The 15760-nt window shown below is 34.9% G+C and overlaps 1 protein-coding gene across 2 annotated transcripts; it reads left to right on the top strand.

Moving 5' to 3' along the window:
* The first annotated feature begins 1221 nt into the window (after window positions 1–1221).
* LOC147390991 (ATP-dependent zinc metalloprotease FTSH 11, chloroplastic/mitochondrial-like) lies at window positions 1222–15496 on the top strand. Of its 2 annotated transcripts, none has more exons than XM_086460277.1 (17): window positions 1222–2086; window positions 6903–7056; window positions 7225–7329; window positions 7708–7796; window positions 7984–8107; window positions 8406–8525; window positions 9479–9529; window positions 10262–10323; window positions 10656–10713; window positions 11461–11586; window positions 11660–11740; window positions 12589–12718; window positions 12816–12964; window positions 13634–13915; window positions 14350–14439; window positions 14520–14573; window positions 15241–15496. In XM_086460277.1, exons 1-17 carry the CDS (start codon window positions 1449–1451, stop codon window positions 15385–15387), a joined length of 2460 nt encoding a protein of 819 aa, XP_086316403.1. In that variant the 5' UTR covers window positions 1222–1448; the 3' UTR covers window positions 15388–15496. The 2 variants fall into 2 exon arrangements, with proteins under 2 accessions (XP_086316403.1, XP_086316404.1); XM_086460278.1 differs by having other exon boundaries at window positions 1223–2086; window positions 7225–7317.
* Window positions 15497–15760: the final 264 nt, after the last annotated feature.

Here is a 15760-nt window from a genome sequence, read left to right as displayed (position 1 = left end):
AAAAATGTGTTGGTTCAATGAAGCAGAATGGTCGGACCACAAGTTTTTATTGGAAAATTAAAAAAAAAAATCTAACAAATAGACACAATTGTCCACAATAAGGAAATAATTCATAAAAAGACATTTAATGATAGCCACCCCGCACCATACCACACCGCTCCAACTTGAATCGGTATGTGTGTGTTATAATGAGTTGATTCGAAGGAGGAGCATGATTCATGATTTTAAAACTTGGTTTCGCGTCTTGTCTCGTTCAGGCTCGATATCGAGTTGTCTCGGACGAATTTTTTAATACGTTTGAGACGTCTTGTGAGATAAATAAAAAAATTGAACGGGAGTCCTAAATCTTGATCAAAAAAGTGATTTTATGAGTTAATCTCATTCAACTTTAATACCGAGTTAACTCGAATGATACATGTCGATGTCGGACAAGTTTTAAAACCATAGCATGATTGCTCTTATGAGAGGAAAACTTGGGTACACCTTAGACTCCAACCCAATAGGAAATTTTCACTCTTAAGGGCTCAAAGACACATGTTTCTCTGACATTGGGACTAAAGAAAGAAGTTACTTTGCTTTTTCAAAAATTAAAGTAAAAGAAAGAGAAAAGAAAAGAACAAGGACAAGATGAAAACAAGTAATACTAATATGATATTTTATCTAAATAAAGCAATGCATTATTATATAGATTTATGTTTTAACTTGAATAAGACCGAGTTGTCTCAGATGAGATATCAAATTTATTTGAGTTGTCCGAATTTAAAAAAATGCTTTAAAATTATAACAAATACAAATCATGTCTTCGAAATGACTTGTCAATTCTTCTTGTTGGTGGACGATGCCAAGAGAACTCGGAAGAATAATTTTGATGATCTCAGACGAGATTTAAAATCATGGTTTATATTAATTTATTTGGAATGATTGAATTATCTGACCCTTTTGTAAAATTATTATTTTTGAAGCAACTTCTTGTTGTTGAAGTAGAGATCTTTGTCAAGAATTTAATTGAGTGTGCTCGATAATCAACATCAAGTGTGATGAATTAAACGTGCTGATAAGATCGATCGATTTTGCTCAGAATGTTCAACTCACGAGTCTTGACTCTCCAAATGTCATAAACTCAGTCTGACTCACAACTGAGTTTCAACTCACGAGTCACAAACTCAGTCCGGCTCACCAACTGTCAATTATCATTTCTCTCTCTCTCTCTCCCTATGTTTCAGTGAGTCAGAGCAAGTGAAAATCGGCGCCAATTTCAATTGGAGATAAGGTTTTATTTTTCCTCCAATCCTCAAGCGTCTCCTCCTTGTTTCTCTCCGAAGCGATCTTGTGGTTAATAAGCTCGAACTTGTTTGAGAGTGAGAGAGAGAGAGAGAGATTCTACATAAACCCTAATTGATCTTAGACAGTTACAGAGAGAGAGAGAAAAAACCTAATTTATCTCCTCCATGACTGCTCTTCAAGCTGTTCTCCTTTGCAGACCTTCTTCTACTCATCTTTCTCCCACAAAACGTCATCTTTCCTCTCTTTTCAACTACAATCGATGTAATTCCTTCACTTGTGTTTCATTCTCATCATCTAAATCGCATTCATGGAAATCTCGAATTCATCGTCTCTTGCCGCTAATTCCTCTTTCAATGCTGTCTGAAAACTCGAATCCGAGCTCTGAATCGAGTTTCTCGGATCACCACGATTCGAGTTCGGATTTTGAAAACCAGAAAATTTATGGTTTTTCTGAGGAATCTAGTAGTGAGAGTTCAAGAGAAGTACCAGAAGCCTCAGAGACTTTAGTTGTGGAAGCTGAAGCAGTAGGAGATGTTAGTTCTGAAGTGGAAATTAAGACGAAATCTGAAAATTTGAAGGAGAGTGAGAGAGCGGCGAATGGATTTCCAGTACTAGTGTTTTTTATGGGAGTGTTGGCTTCCGCGAAAAAAGGATTCGAAAAGCTTGCGTTCTCAGAGTGGTTGAATTGGTGGCCGTTTTGGCGGCAAGAGAAGCGATTGGAACGCTTGATTGCTGAAGCTGACGCCAATCCCAAGAATGTGGCAATTCAGAGTGCTTTGTTGGCTGAGTTAAACAAGCATAGGTTTGGCTCTGCAATCTTATTTAAATTTAAAATTTATTTTTCATTTATTTTCAGAAAGTTTGCAACTTGGATTATTCTGTCATTTTTCAGAAAAAAAAGGTCTCTTGTTTATTAAGATTTTGGGGAATGGATTCCAGAGTTTTGACGTTCATATATTTCTACATCAACTGTTATTTATACAATTGATGATTTTAGGGTTGAATCTTAGTGTAAACCAATGCAAGTAGAAACTTATTTATTTATACATCAATTGCTCTTGTGCTAGTTGCATCTTCCTCACACATCTTCCTCATATATTTAATGGGGACCCCTTTCTTCCTTAATGTCAATGAAGATTAGTCAATCAACAAATCCTTATCCTCAATGATCACTATATATCTCCTTGGGCACTTTATTATAACGTCAATAAAGACCTTGCAGACATTCTTCCTCCTATCTTTGAACTTCTCTGCCAATTGTCTAAGTAAGAGAATAGCCCTGATTGTTTAACTTCACGGAATGAAGTAAAACTGAATTTCTAATACTCTTGTTTTAGTCCTTATTTCACCACATACTTTCCCACATTTCATAATGTCTCATAAGCTATGCTACCTAGATACACCAAGGGTACAACCTCAACACAACATGAATACAACAGTTACTCTTGAAATTCAACATGGATGCAACAACCATTTTGAATTTTCTTGGGTAACATCACTCATAAGAATAACTTTTAGACAGTAAGACTATACATCTCTGCTATTCTTGCGTGCATGTACTGCACACACTTCTCCATTTGCCCAAATTTTCTTTTTCGCTGTATTCTTGTCAAGTTAGTCAACCAGGACAACAAAGTTTCCCAATGATTTTTTCCTGTAGTGCATTGATACAAGTATGGGTGTTGGAGTCTGATACATGTGCTGAGACAAATATGATGTATGCTTTTTCTAATCCACAACACAGAAAAGAGAACATGATACAAAAATAGAACAAGGAAGATGTTTCCCTATTTGAGGAAGGTGCAAGGAAAAAGAATGATAAGACATCATTATGAGATTAAGATTTCCCATTTTTTCACAAAAAATCTCTTTTCCACCTCATTGAACTCTTTTATGATAGAAGGTTAATCCATTAAGAAATTCCTAATAACTCTACATACTTCGTGGATGTCTTGAAATTCATCATCAAAGAAGATACACACAAGCAATATATTGTAAAACTTGAATAATGATAACAATTAGATTTATGTAATAATAAGGATAATAATAGATTGTATGATGTAACATCTTATCTTATGCCTCATATACTTATAGACAGGAGAATTATACATTTCCTCGACACTGAGGACATCCCCGAAGAGCGGGGGATTTTGTGACATTTCTGATTGGCTGTCTTGTGTTTCTAATAAGTTGTTTAATAGTTGGCATATTGAATCGTATACAGAATGGGCTGGTTTAGATCGATCCTAACCGGATAATTATGAATTGAATTATTTCCATTTACAATTAAAATGAAAAATTTTACCGCATTTTATTCCTGATTTTCTTCCGGTTAAGAAGATAAAATATCAAATCGGGGTTTATTCGAATTATGGTTCGAAATGGAATCACGGATTTACGTGGAATCCCCGGTATTTTCGACTGCTATTAGGGATGAAACTAAGTGGGGACGAGTGGGGGTTATAGCCCCCACTGAACTTTGAAAAAACAACCAAAATTGATGATTTACCCGTGTTTTGACCGTCATTATTTACCCCCAACATTTTAATATATGTTAGAGTTACAGATAGCCCTGTGTTTTCAAACTCACAACTTAATTATTTTTTTATTATTGATTTTCCCACACATTTTGATTGATATTAAAGATAGCCTCCCCCTTTTTCTTTGAAACTTGGAATTTGCTTCAAAATTTTTGAAAATGAAAAACACTTTCCTTACTAACTTAGTAAGATTTTAACTCTTACTAAGGGTCCTTGAGCTCAAATGGATTACCACATTGGCAATCCAACACCATTGCCCACTAGATTTCATGGAAAAACTCAGATAAAAAATATATATATATATATATATATATATATATATATATATAAGGTTTTGAAAATGAAAGGCTACTGAACCTTTACGGTACTCCCAAATTTGAAATTAAAATTCAACAATATAACATTTTTTTGATTTGTTTTTCAAAGTTCATAGAATTTATTTCCTCTACAACCCCATGTCACCAAATCATGTTTTTGGATGCCACAAGGTGAGCTCAAAATCTTACTAAGCTAGTGAGGCTAGTCCGGGTATTTGGAAATTTCCTTTCTAGGTGACACTTGATGTGTAGTGTTTATGTTTTCAAAATATTGATATGCCCTTCAATGTTTTTTTTAATATTTAAATATTTGAGATACCTCCTTATTTTATTCAAACCGAAGACATGCCTCTTGACTTTGGTGTTTTCATATAGGCTAATGAAAAATGACCCCATTGCCCTTGTCACCATCATCATTATCATCATCATAATCATTTCACAACCATCGTTACCACTATCATCATCATCATCTCATCACTATCATTGTTGTCATAATCACCATCTTCATCCTCATCATCATATCCAAGAGGTTGAAGATGATTAATTTAGGGAAGAAAAATAAAAAATTTCGAGGTTTTTTTTAGTTGATAAGAATGAGGTCAAGTGGTATGTGTCACCAACGTGAAAATAGAGCGGTTCCTAAAAATTCACCAAAACATGGAGTGAATCCACATCATGCGAAGGGGAGGGTTGCTCCAAAACTTTGAAGCGGATTGTCCGCTTTAAGTTTCTTTCCTCGGTAGGGAGGAGCCAAATAGGGCATGCATTTTTTTCCTTTTAAAAAAATCCCTACACGTTTTTATCGATATTAGAGATACCATGTGTTTTTCAAACTAACAACATGCATTCCTTGACCTAGATTATCTTACCCTCAGACTAATGAGAATTTTTTTGAGGGCCCTCACTTTTAACCTCTATTCAATCTCAATCCCCCAAACCAATCATCTCCAGTAGTTGGGTAAGTATTTTCATCCAAGTTTAGTTTTGCGATTCTATCGTCTTCAACCTTCAAACCTCAAGAAAAAGATTGTATTTTCGGGTAGTAGACTCAGGGGTTTCTACAAGACATTGAAGACTAAGGATTTAACCTAAACTCATCTTCAACATCAACTCAAAAGTCCTTCATTATATTCCCAAAACCAGTCAACTTCAACTTTATGGTGAGGTTGTTAGCTTCGTTTTTAACCTTGAATGTCTTTCGTATTCAACCTTCAAACATCAAGAACAAGATAAGATTTTTAGAGAAGTACATGATGTATTTTTTTAAAGGTAGAACAATTAGGGGTTTCTATTAGATATTGAAAGTGGTTTAACCTAACATCATCTACCTCTACTAAAAAATCCTTCATTATATCCAAAAAATCAGTCATCTTCAATTTTAGCGCAATGCTTTTTATATTCATTTTTAGTCATCTTCAGTAGAGAAGTACATGATGTTTTTAGGTAGAAAAATCAGGAATTTCTCGAAGAAATTGAAGATTATGGGTTTAAGATGAAAGAAATGAGTAGGTTAAAAAAATAGTTCATTTGGAAATTAACAGCTTAGAGATAAGGTAAAGTCTTTAACCTTAAGTTTTTATCTCTTTCAACATTCAAACATTAATAACAAAATAGGATTTTTGGAGAGGGAGAAGGATGGGTTTTGGAGTAGAAAAATCAAGGGTTCTTTACAGCACATTGAAGACAACGTGAATAGATTAAACATAGTTTATCCTACAAGTTAGTAATTTTATTATGGAGATTAAAGTCCAACCATCGTAACAAGCCCAACATTGGCATAGAAGGAAACCAAGAATATTGATTGTCCATCGTTAGCACTTAGCTCCTACTGACCAAAAATCCCGTCTCCGCCCCTGACAGCTACAAGATCAACAATTCCATGATCTTGGGCTTCTGTTGCTGACATAAACGCATCTCTTTCCATGTCTTCGGATACAACCCATAAAGGTTTGCCTGTTCTTTGTACATAAACCCTTGTGAGGGTTTCGCGGAGTTTCAGCAGTTCTTCCGCTTCCAGGAAAAATTCTCCTGTTTGTGCCTCATAAAAAGCACTAGCAGGTTGGTGGATCATTACCCTGATGATATAACATAATGAATGGTTCTCCTATCTCGCACGATCGGGCGAAGGAAAGAGATAAAGAATAACAAGAAGAAAAAAAAAGATGGAATTCAACAACCGTACAGGCATCCTTTGTGCATTGCATACGGCTCCACAATGAAAAGATTAAAGGAAGGTGACAATGCCACGTTTAGAAATTATTTAATGAATATTACGTTTGAGGAGGATATAGGGCTAAGAGGTACGTCAATTCTATGGAGACAAAGGGAATTATAATCTTGTTCTATCGTATGCCTAGGTAACACAAGTAAAAGAAGTTTGGCAAGGATGATGACTAGCTTTGGTACCAAGCAGTATTATTGCGGTGGAGGTGCAGAAGTCGATGGTGCTTAGATTTTTCTAAATGGGTGAAGTATTTGTGTCAAACATATGTAAACTTCCAATACTCCTAGAATGATGGTGCAACACACTCTCTCTACTAGTAAGATAGTAATTAACATGATGACCATATGTTATGAGTTCTACCTTTTCTAACTGTAGCATTACATATATGATTCTGAGATCATGGAACAAGATTTTGCTTCCAATGTTTTGGCACATGGTAAGATAGCTTGTTTTTATTTTTCTTGTGGGTTTTTTGTTAGATATTTAAACGTTTAATATTTCAGGATTTGAAGATGCTATCTTAAAATATTTTTGCAGTCCTGAGTCTGTCATTAGACGTTTCGAACAAAGGGATCATGCTGTAGATGGTAAAGGAGTGGTAGAATATCTTCGAGCTCTTGTGGTTACTAATGTCATAGAAGAATATCTTCCAGATGAACAGTCTGGCAAGCCTTCTAGTCTTCCTACATTGGTAATTTTAACCATGCCTTGGTGCTAATTTATATTCTCTGTTTAGTAATCCCTAGAAAATGTTATATCAAACTTTAAATTAAATTCCTTCCATTTTTTGATCATATATTTTAGAAATTTTATTTGGTTAGCAGTCTCCAACCAATAACTGTTGAGTTTTTGCAATTAGTTACAAGAGTTGAAGCAGCGTGCATCAGAGAATATGGATGAGCCCTTTTTGAGCCCTGGCATATCTGAGAAGCAGCCATTGCATGTGGTGATGGTAAGGAGTAATGTATAACAGCCATTTTGCTTCACTCAATGTTTAAATCCTGGTTTTAGCATTAGTTGGTCCTGTACTAAAATTAGAATGAAATCTTGAAATTTCTAAATTTCTGTCCAGGTACCAGAAATTTTATAAGGGAAACTGAAATGATATCTATAAAATTTCAGAATTTCGTGGGTTCAAGTCCAGTATGTTTTTTATATGATCATCCAGAATTTTGGGAGAAGGTTTTGATAATGATTGATGATGATACAATCACCTAGAATAAGATGAAAGATTGCTAATATTTATATTTTCTCTATCTAACTGCGGTTTCTGTCGTTATATCCTGCATTTCAAACCTACAATGCTTGGCTGATACTTTTTTATTTTTATTTTTTATGTTAGGTTGATCCTAAAGCATCAAACAGGTCAACACGGTTTGCGCAAGAGGTCATCTCAACTATCTTGTTTACTGTTGTGGTTGGCTTGATGTGGTATAATCTCATCTTTGGAATTTGTGCAAATTCTGGCATCTTCTCTGTGATTACCTTGTGTATTTTCTTTTTCATTGAATTTACAGATTTTATCTAGTGAAAGATATAAGTTTTTAGTTGTACATTTGTTTTAAATACCTTCCATGTGATGGTTGTCGACTGTTTGAAAGTCTAAGCATTGTTTCAGGGTAATGGGTGCAGCTGCACTTCAAAAATATGTAGGCAGCTTGGGTGGCATAGGTACTTCCGGTGTTGGCTCAAGTTCTTCGTATGCACCAAAGGAGTTGAACAAAGAATTTATGCCAGAGAAGGTAGATAGCTGATATCATCTGTCAAAAGTATTTTGGTGTGTGTGCCAATAATTATAGTTTTATGTTTTGCTCTGTTGTGATGAGATGTAAAATGTTCACTTTTTTTATTTTATTGGTTACTGTTTTGTTTCAGTAGATAGCTTTTGAATTCTTCATTAAAAAATAAGCATCAAAGTGTGGTTGGATTAAACTACTCTTTTTGATATCTGTTCTAGCACTGTGTTATAAATCATAAAATTATGATTCTTGTGTAATGCACAATTCTTCATTTCACTAAATAATTAATTTTTTTTTTCAGAATGTGAAAACCTTTAAGGATGTTAAAGGCTGTGATGATGCTAAACAAGAGCTTGAGGAAGTAGTAGAGTACCTCAAAAACCCAACAAAGTTCACTCGCCTTGGAGGGAAGTTGCCCAAGGTTTGTTCAGACCTTATGTAATTGGAGTTCAAATTTATGTGAAATGAATGTCTTCTGTAAATGTTGTTATGTTTAGAAGTCTCGAACCTCCTTAATCATCAATATTATTATGCTTGGTAGAGGTAAATGTATTGTATTTTCTGTATTTATTTGAGAAGAAATTATTGTTGCAAGAAGGGTAGAATAGTCTTTTTGATTTTATCATAGAGATGTATCTCTTTTTATATTTTGTCTAGCGATAATTTTGCCTCCTAGTATGTATGTTAATATAAATAAAAGATCCAATTGTGGAGAACAACTCCCAATCTCTCTTTCCTCATCTTTCTCTTGTTCTTCTCTTCTTTTTTCTGTTTTATTCCATAAATCACAGCTAAGTTTTGGGTGAGTTTGGATGTTTTTGCATGACTTTTGTGGATGATTTTCTTACTTTATGTTTTGGATGGACTTAAAAAAGGGAGGTTGTATCATTCACTTATTGTTCACACTCTTAGGCACACTATTATTTCTTGTTACTATTTCCTTATGATTAAATAATGTTTCCCTTATTGATTATTGTGCCTTTCTCCATTAAACTAGTCTTAAGTGAGGAAATAGTTAACTTTAGTAGATAATATGTACCTAGAAAAGACTAGACTGGAGTAATAAGCTACAGGTTAGTAGTTTTTTAGGTGGGGGCCTTAATGTGCATGTAGTGAAAGACGTGGGATATGAGAAAATGTTCTCTCGAGAAATTCTCGCTTAAGAAAATAGATAATCAACATATGAATACATGTTAGTGTCCACGAGAAAATGTTTATTGATTTCTGTCAAGCATTTGAACAAACAGGTACCAAGATCCAAGGGCATGTAGTGAAAAACAATTGTGACATGAGAAATTGTTTTCTTGAGAAATCCTTTTCCTCTGTTAATTAGGTCTTGATTATGCTTCAAGTCTAATCGGTATTTATTTGCAGGGAATTCTTTTGACAGGAGCTCCTGGTACAGGAAAGACTCTGCTTGCCAAGGTAATTGATAACTTCATATTTTACAAATGGTTCTTACTTCTTGCCATGGATCTTGAATCCTTACTCAATTACTCAGTTATTAGAATATGTAAAACCAATTTTTCTCTACTAGTTGAATAATCCTTTTCAATTGGCACCACCATTTCTAGTTTATTTTTGAGTTGTTCTATTTCTTAGTGACCCATTTTTGGCAAAGTATTTGAAAGTTCTTTCAGTTTTTATCAATCCCTATCTAGTGAATGCCACTATCTGAATTTAAGAATGCCATTCAAGAATAAAGTATGTGTGGTTAGTTGAAGCCAGTTTTTTAGTAACCATGAATCGTCATAGATTGTCCACAATGAACTATGGGAACTCTACAATTGATTTAACTCCAGACTTTGGTGCCTCTAAAGTTCCACTTATTAAATATGACCAAGTGACATAAATTTCAAAACCCTATATATGCTTAGCTCTGGCGATCCCACATCACTAAAATGACCTAGAGAAACTGAATGTTTTTAACTTTTTACGTCAAAGCTGAGATTGTGGAGCCAATTGTTTCTTAAATTAAATTAGTCTCCCTTTTATTGCTTTGTTCAGAAGGAGATTTCTGCTTTCCAGGCAATTCCCACAAGGAATCCTTGCTCTTTGTGAATGATAGGATCTTAGCAGCTGTTTGACAATGTTATCCATTTATTTTTGTTTATAATATCTTTTATAAATATAATGATTGCATCTGGATCTTTGAAGGCTATTGCTGGGGAAGCTGGGGTACCTTTTTTTTACAGAGCAGGTTCTGAGTTTGAGGAAATGTAAGTTATCAATCTTACTGGTTAACAGTTGTTTTGGTCTTCTTATAATAAAATTCGATAGATATATGATATCAATTTTGTTATCTAATAGTAATTTTGGCTAACTTATAATAAATATTTGATGGTATTTTATGTTAATCAGCAAGTTTAAATGTTTGAACTAATATAGCACATATTTCTTCCTAGATGGCATCATCAATTTGTGTTCTTGTATCTTCCTATTGTATTTTCTTACTTAGTTTGGTATTGACAATGGTTTGCCACATTCTATAGGCTTAGGAGTCTTAAGAATCTTTTGAATGAAAATCTATTTTCTTTCTATTGTATGCCAGGTTTGTCGGGGTTGGTGCTCGACGTGTACGATCTCTATTCCAAGCTGCAAAGAAAAAGGTGGTTTTTTTTTTGATGATATCTGGACTCTTTGACTTTGGTTTCAGTTAACAAATAATATTTGACAATTCTACACGTTTAGGCTGTTTTGGTGGTATATATCAACTCTATTATGCATAGTGTGTAATCATAATGTCGAGTGTCTCTGGATTTCTTTTGAATAAATACCTCAAACTTGATGAAGACATCAAATACAGATTTTGGAAATTTCTCCCCCTTGATCAGGGCTGACATGATGCCCATTGAGAGGTGATTCCGTAAAACTGATTTCTATCCACAAAGTCAGAAAATCCTTTGATACTTCTACTAATTTTATTCCTCCTTTCTCTAGTACGAACACCTAATCACATTGTAATCTACCTCAACTATAAAAGTAGAGTCAAGACTGGCTGCTTTGGTGGAAGTGTGAGTTTCTGTGCCGTTGAGGACTCTATTTTGGTCCTAATATTCTGTTTGAATGCATAACAACCACCTCTGGCCCATGTGCGAGCAGTAGATTGTTCTTTATTTATTTATTTGAATGATCACCCTGAAAATAAGATTAACAGCATCTTATTCCATGAAGTCAATCATCTCTTATTTCATCATGAACCTGTTGTCAAATAGGATGTCAGTATTTTATATATTTAATTTGAGCTTAGTAGTCCTTTTCCTAAATTGTTTCCACATTTTTTGCTATTCAAGTAGTTTTGTAATCTTCTTATATCTGTGCTTATTAGATTTACTGTATCCCACCAATATTCATAGGCACCTTGCATCATCTTCATTGATGAAATAGATGCTATCGGGTCCACTCGAAAGCAATGGGAAGGCCATACGAAGAAAACATTGCATCAGTTGCTTGTTGAGATGGATGGATTTGAGCAGAATGAGGTATGATCTCACCCAATTGTTTCAATTGTTTCCTTTGTGCATTCTTTTATTGAGGTAAAATTTTCTTTTGTAGGGCATAATACTGATGGCTGCAACAAACTTGCCAGATATCCTTGATCCAGCTTTAACCAGGCCTGGCAGATTCGATAGGCATGTAAGTTTTTTAGAATTTCATGAGAAATGGATGGTAATTGCAGGGTCCGAAGCTTGAGATATATCTACGAGGAGTTTACATATAGTATAGCTGAAGAATTTTGTTGAAGGGTTACATAGGCAACACAAGTTGGAGAAATTTTATGGAACTTGTATCAAAGCCCGTATTGTTAAATAATCAGTTGGGGTTTCAAAAACTTGTCTACTTTTCAGATTTCCAATTCTATCTATCGATCCTTGTCATCTCATCCATGAAATGCTTACCTAATGCAACTTCTTGGGAAGTACAGCAAGACTAGAAACTTGGTCCAGTATTATTTTCGGCCTATGTAACAAATAGATGGGCACTTCGGTGACCAACTCTAACGTGAAGTGTAGAACACTAATTTTGTTGAGATTTAAAAGAGATTTTACTAGAACTTTATAGCTAAACACCAATGACATATCTGGTTATGTCTGTCTGCGTATGTCTGACAAGTAGATATGATGTGGCAAATTCTTAGAATATGGAGTGTTCTTGTTACATAGTTCTCGGAACTATGGTTCACCCAGTCATTAGAATCCTGATAAAACAACCTTTCTCATGTTTGGTTGATTTGCTTGACCATGTTGTATGTTTGGTTAGTTGTCAATGAAGACCGTGATCAAATTTCTTAAGGCTTCAGAGTGGATTTAATATTTCAGAACTCACCAATGCCATCGAATTTGAAAATCTAATTATTGAGAATACTTTATGTACGGTGGAGTATGCCTCTTGACATATTTAGCTTAAGGGTTACACTTTTGTAAAACACTTATTATACTTTTGCCCACCTAATTCTGGAAAATTTTAATGAAATTTTCTTCTAGATTGTTGTTCCAAATCCTGATGTCCGAGGTCGTCAAGAGATATTGGAGCTCTACTTACAAGACAAGCCCTTGGCTGATGATGTTGATGCCAAAGCAATTGCTCGTGGTACTCCTGGTTTCAATGGAGCAGGTTTGTTTTATTTTATTCTACAATAGGTCTCAGGTAGAGCATATTTTTTTTTATGTATATTTATTGGAACTCCTTTTTCCATTTTCTTTGCACATAGATTTGGCAAACCTGGTAAACATCGCTGCTATTAAGGCTGCCGTAGAAGGTGTTGAAAAGTTAACTGCTGCACAGTTGGAATTTGCCAAAGACAGGATAATTATGGGTACAGAGCGGAAAACAATGTTCTTATCAGAAGAATCCAAGAAGGTAAAAATGTTATCCATGATTAAATCTAGGATGGAGGTCAAGCTAATAGCTCGTTTTATGTTCTTCAAAGCGACCATGAAGTCAAAATTGCAATTGTAGCTTAGCTACGTAAAAATGAAAATCTAAGTTAATGTGTCGGAGTGTCATTTTGGTGGTCTACATGGCATGTCGAAATTGGTCTGAGGGTTTCCAAGAGGTCAAACATTAAATTTGGCTGATCCTAACAGTTCAAGTTTACTTCTTTTCTGTCTTCTGGCACATTATCCAGGGAAAATGATATATAGGATCATCAAATTGGTTGTTTTTGTAACCTAGATTTCACATCAATGTTTACTGACTATACTATCAACTGCATAACATGCAGGAGGTAGGACCCACCTAGGGTTAGGCCAAGAAGCAACTTAATCAGATGATCCTAACCATTTTGTCTAAATGCTTAGAAAAATCATGGCAATGAGTCCAGATAAAGTCTATAGATAGGATATCTAGGACCATCTGATGAGGCCAAACTTGGGAGTTGTGTATTGGACCAATTCAATGGTAGGTTCTATCATGTGCATTATATGTGGAATCATATTGCTTCCTCTTTGAGAATTCAACAAAGCATTGTTTCATGACATAAGATATATTTGATTAAACATTGATATGCCCATGCATCCTTCTTTTCAGCTTACTGCGTATCATGAGAGTGGCCATGCAATTGTTGCTTTCAATACCGATGGTGCACATCCTATTCACAAGGCCACAATTATGCCACGGGGTTCTGCACTAGGAATGGTTACACAGCTCCCTTCAAACGATGAGACATCAATCAGCAAGAGACAATTATTAGCACGTCTCGATGTTTGTATGGGGGGAAGAGTTGCTGAAGAGCTTATTTTTGGTTCGCAACATGTCACAACCGGAGCTAGTAGTGATCTTCATTCAGCTACTGAGATTGCACAATACATGGTAGTTCCTCCAATCTCTGCCATAGTTTCCAGACTTCTAAAAATAAAAAATAAATATTAATATAAACTAATATTTATTTATTTTTGCTAGGAATCAGAACTCTCAACCATGTGGAAAATCTCTTGAGGATACCACGTGATTTTTTTCTAGTTTTTTATTCTTGTAATATAGTGAAGAAAATATATAGTTATCAACATATATTGCTCCCATTTTTTATTTTTTTTTCTTTTAAAGAAAAATATTTTATACTAATAAGCAACTGAGAAAAGCAAAAGTTAGTTTTGAAGTTCCCTAAAAGTCTGTCGGCTGAAGATTCCAGAGAATGAATTGCAACATCTCTAGGTTCATCTGAAGGAACAGATGCTCCAATTGTAGTGTTTTTTCTTTTTTATTTTTAAATTTTTGTGCATGGTTTCTAAACTTGTTTGCCCTAGGTATCGACTTGTGGGATGAGTGATGCAATTGGGCCAGTTTATATCAAAGAGCGGGCTGGTACTGAGATGCAATCACGGGTTGATGCGGAAGTATGTTCTATGAATCTTGGACTGCTTTGTTGGCTACTACACTCAATCTGATTATGACAGATATGGTTTGAATACTGCAGGTGGTGAAACTCCTCAAGGAAGCTTATGATCGTGTTAAAGGCTTGCTAAAGAAGGTGTGTATGTTTCACCATTTGTTCGTCAATTTAACAAAGAAAGGATATCTAAGGGCTTTGTAAATGCTCATATTTCAAGGGGATCAAACCCAACATTCATGGTTTCCGTCTGGAAGATATTTTACTATCTAAACGCTGATTGAAGGATTCTAACCATCTAATTTATTATCCTTTTTGGGCCATTGCACATATTTTTCTGATTGTTTAAACAAAAGGTGAAAAGATTGGATGGTTTAGATCTTCATAATCGGGTAAACTTTAGGATAAGTTCTGCCTTAAATAAAAATGCCCAAACCATGATGATGATGACGATGATACTTCACTAATTTCTGTGATACAAACTCAAATAGTCTCAAATCCACCTTCGTTTATAGGTAGTTGTGGCAGATAGCCAAAGACTAAAAACTTTGAAAGATGACTTGACCCTGCATAGACTTGTCGTCATAGTTTTCCCATTACATGTAATGTTGTATTTAGTTCAAGGCATGGTAAAGAGGATTATGTTAGTCTCAAGAGAAACTAATACTCTCTATAATCTTATAGCGTCACCAGAATTCATCTGTTTAGGTCGGCATTGGTTTCATTGTGTAGTTTTGTAATCGGGGAATGAGAAAGGTAGATTCAAGCATATTTTCTCTTTACTAACACTGGTTTTCAAAATTTTCAGCATGAGAAGGCATTACACGCATTAGCAAATGCCCTTCTTGAGTATGAAACACTAAGTGCAGAAGATATCAAGCGGATTCTTCATCCTTATCAAGAAGTAAGTCCCACTACTGAGCAAATAGAGGTAGAGGAGCTTGCATTGGCCTAAACCCTATATAGCTTTCCCTGTAATCTTCTCCAACTGTAAGTGAACAGTGTACAATGTTGATAAGTTATTACAAGCAATTAATTTATAGAATCCACCATTTTTTCCGTTACGCGTTATCTATTTTAATAATGCATTCTAATATAGCCCTATCACACCATAAAACGGAGGAATATATATATATATAAAGGGAAATGTTCGGCACCAAACATTTTGCCCAACCATTTTTTTCCTACATGGGTTAGAAGTTTTGGAATTGGATGATTTTTGGTGAGGATGATCTCTACAGTGAGGAGATCATCATCACCAAAAATCAGCCCATTCCAAAACTTCTAACCCCATCAAAAATGGTTTACAAAAAATGGACTGTCCACGA

Source organism: Akebia trifoliata, chromosome 11, assembly GCF_017979445.1.
Source record: "Akebia trifoliata isolate Shusen 1 chromosome 11, ASM1797944v1, whole genome shotgun sequence".
NCBI lineage: Eukaryota > Viridiplantae > Streptophyta > Magnoliopsida > Ranunculales > Lardizabalaceae > Akebia > Akebia trifoliata.
This window is presented reverse-complemented; position numbering and strand designations above follow the sequence as displayed.

Excerpts from the sequence above, each read along its gene's own strand:
- LOC147390991 (XM_086460277.1), top strand. The coding sequence starts at position 1,449 with ATGACTGCTCTTCAAGCTGTTCTCCTTTGCAGACCTTCTTCTACTCAT. Across the intron at positions 7,797-7,983 it reads GTTGTGGTTGGCTTGATGTG|GGTAATGGGTGCAGCTGCAC; the intron begins GTATAATCTCAT and ends GCATTGTTTCAG. Across the intron at positions 13,916-14,349 it reads CTGAGATTGCACAATACATG|GTATCGACTTGTGGGATGAG; the intron begins GTAGTTCCTCCA and ends TGTTTGCCCTAG.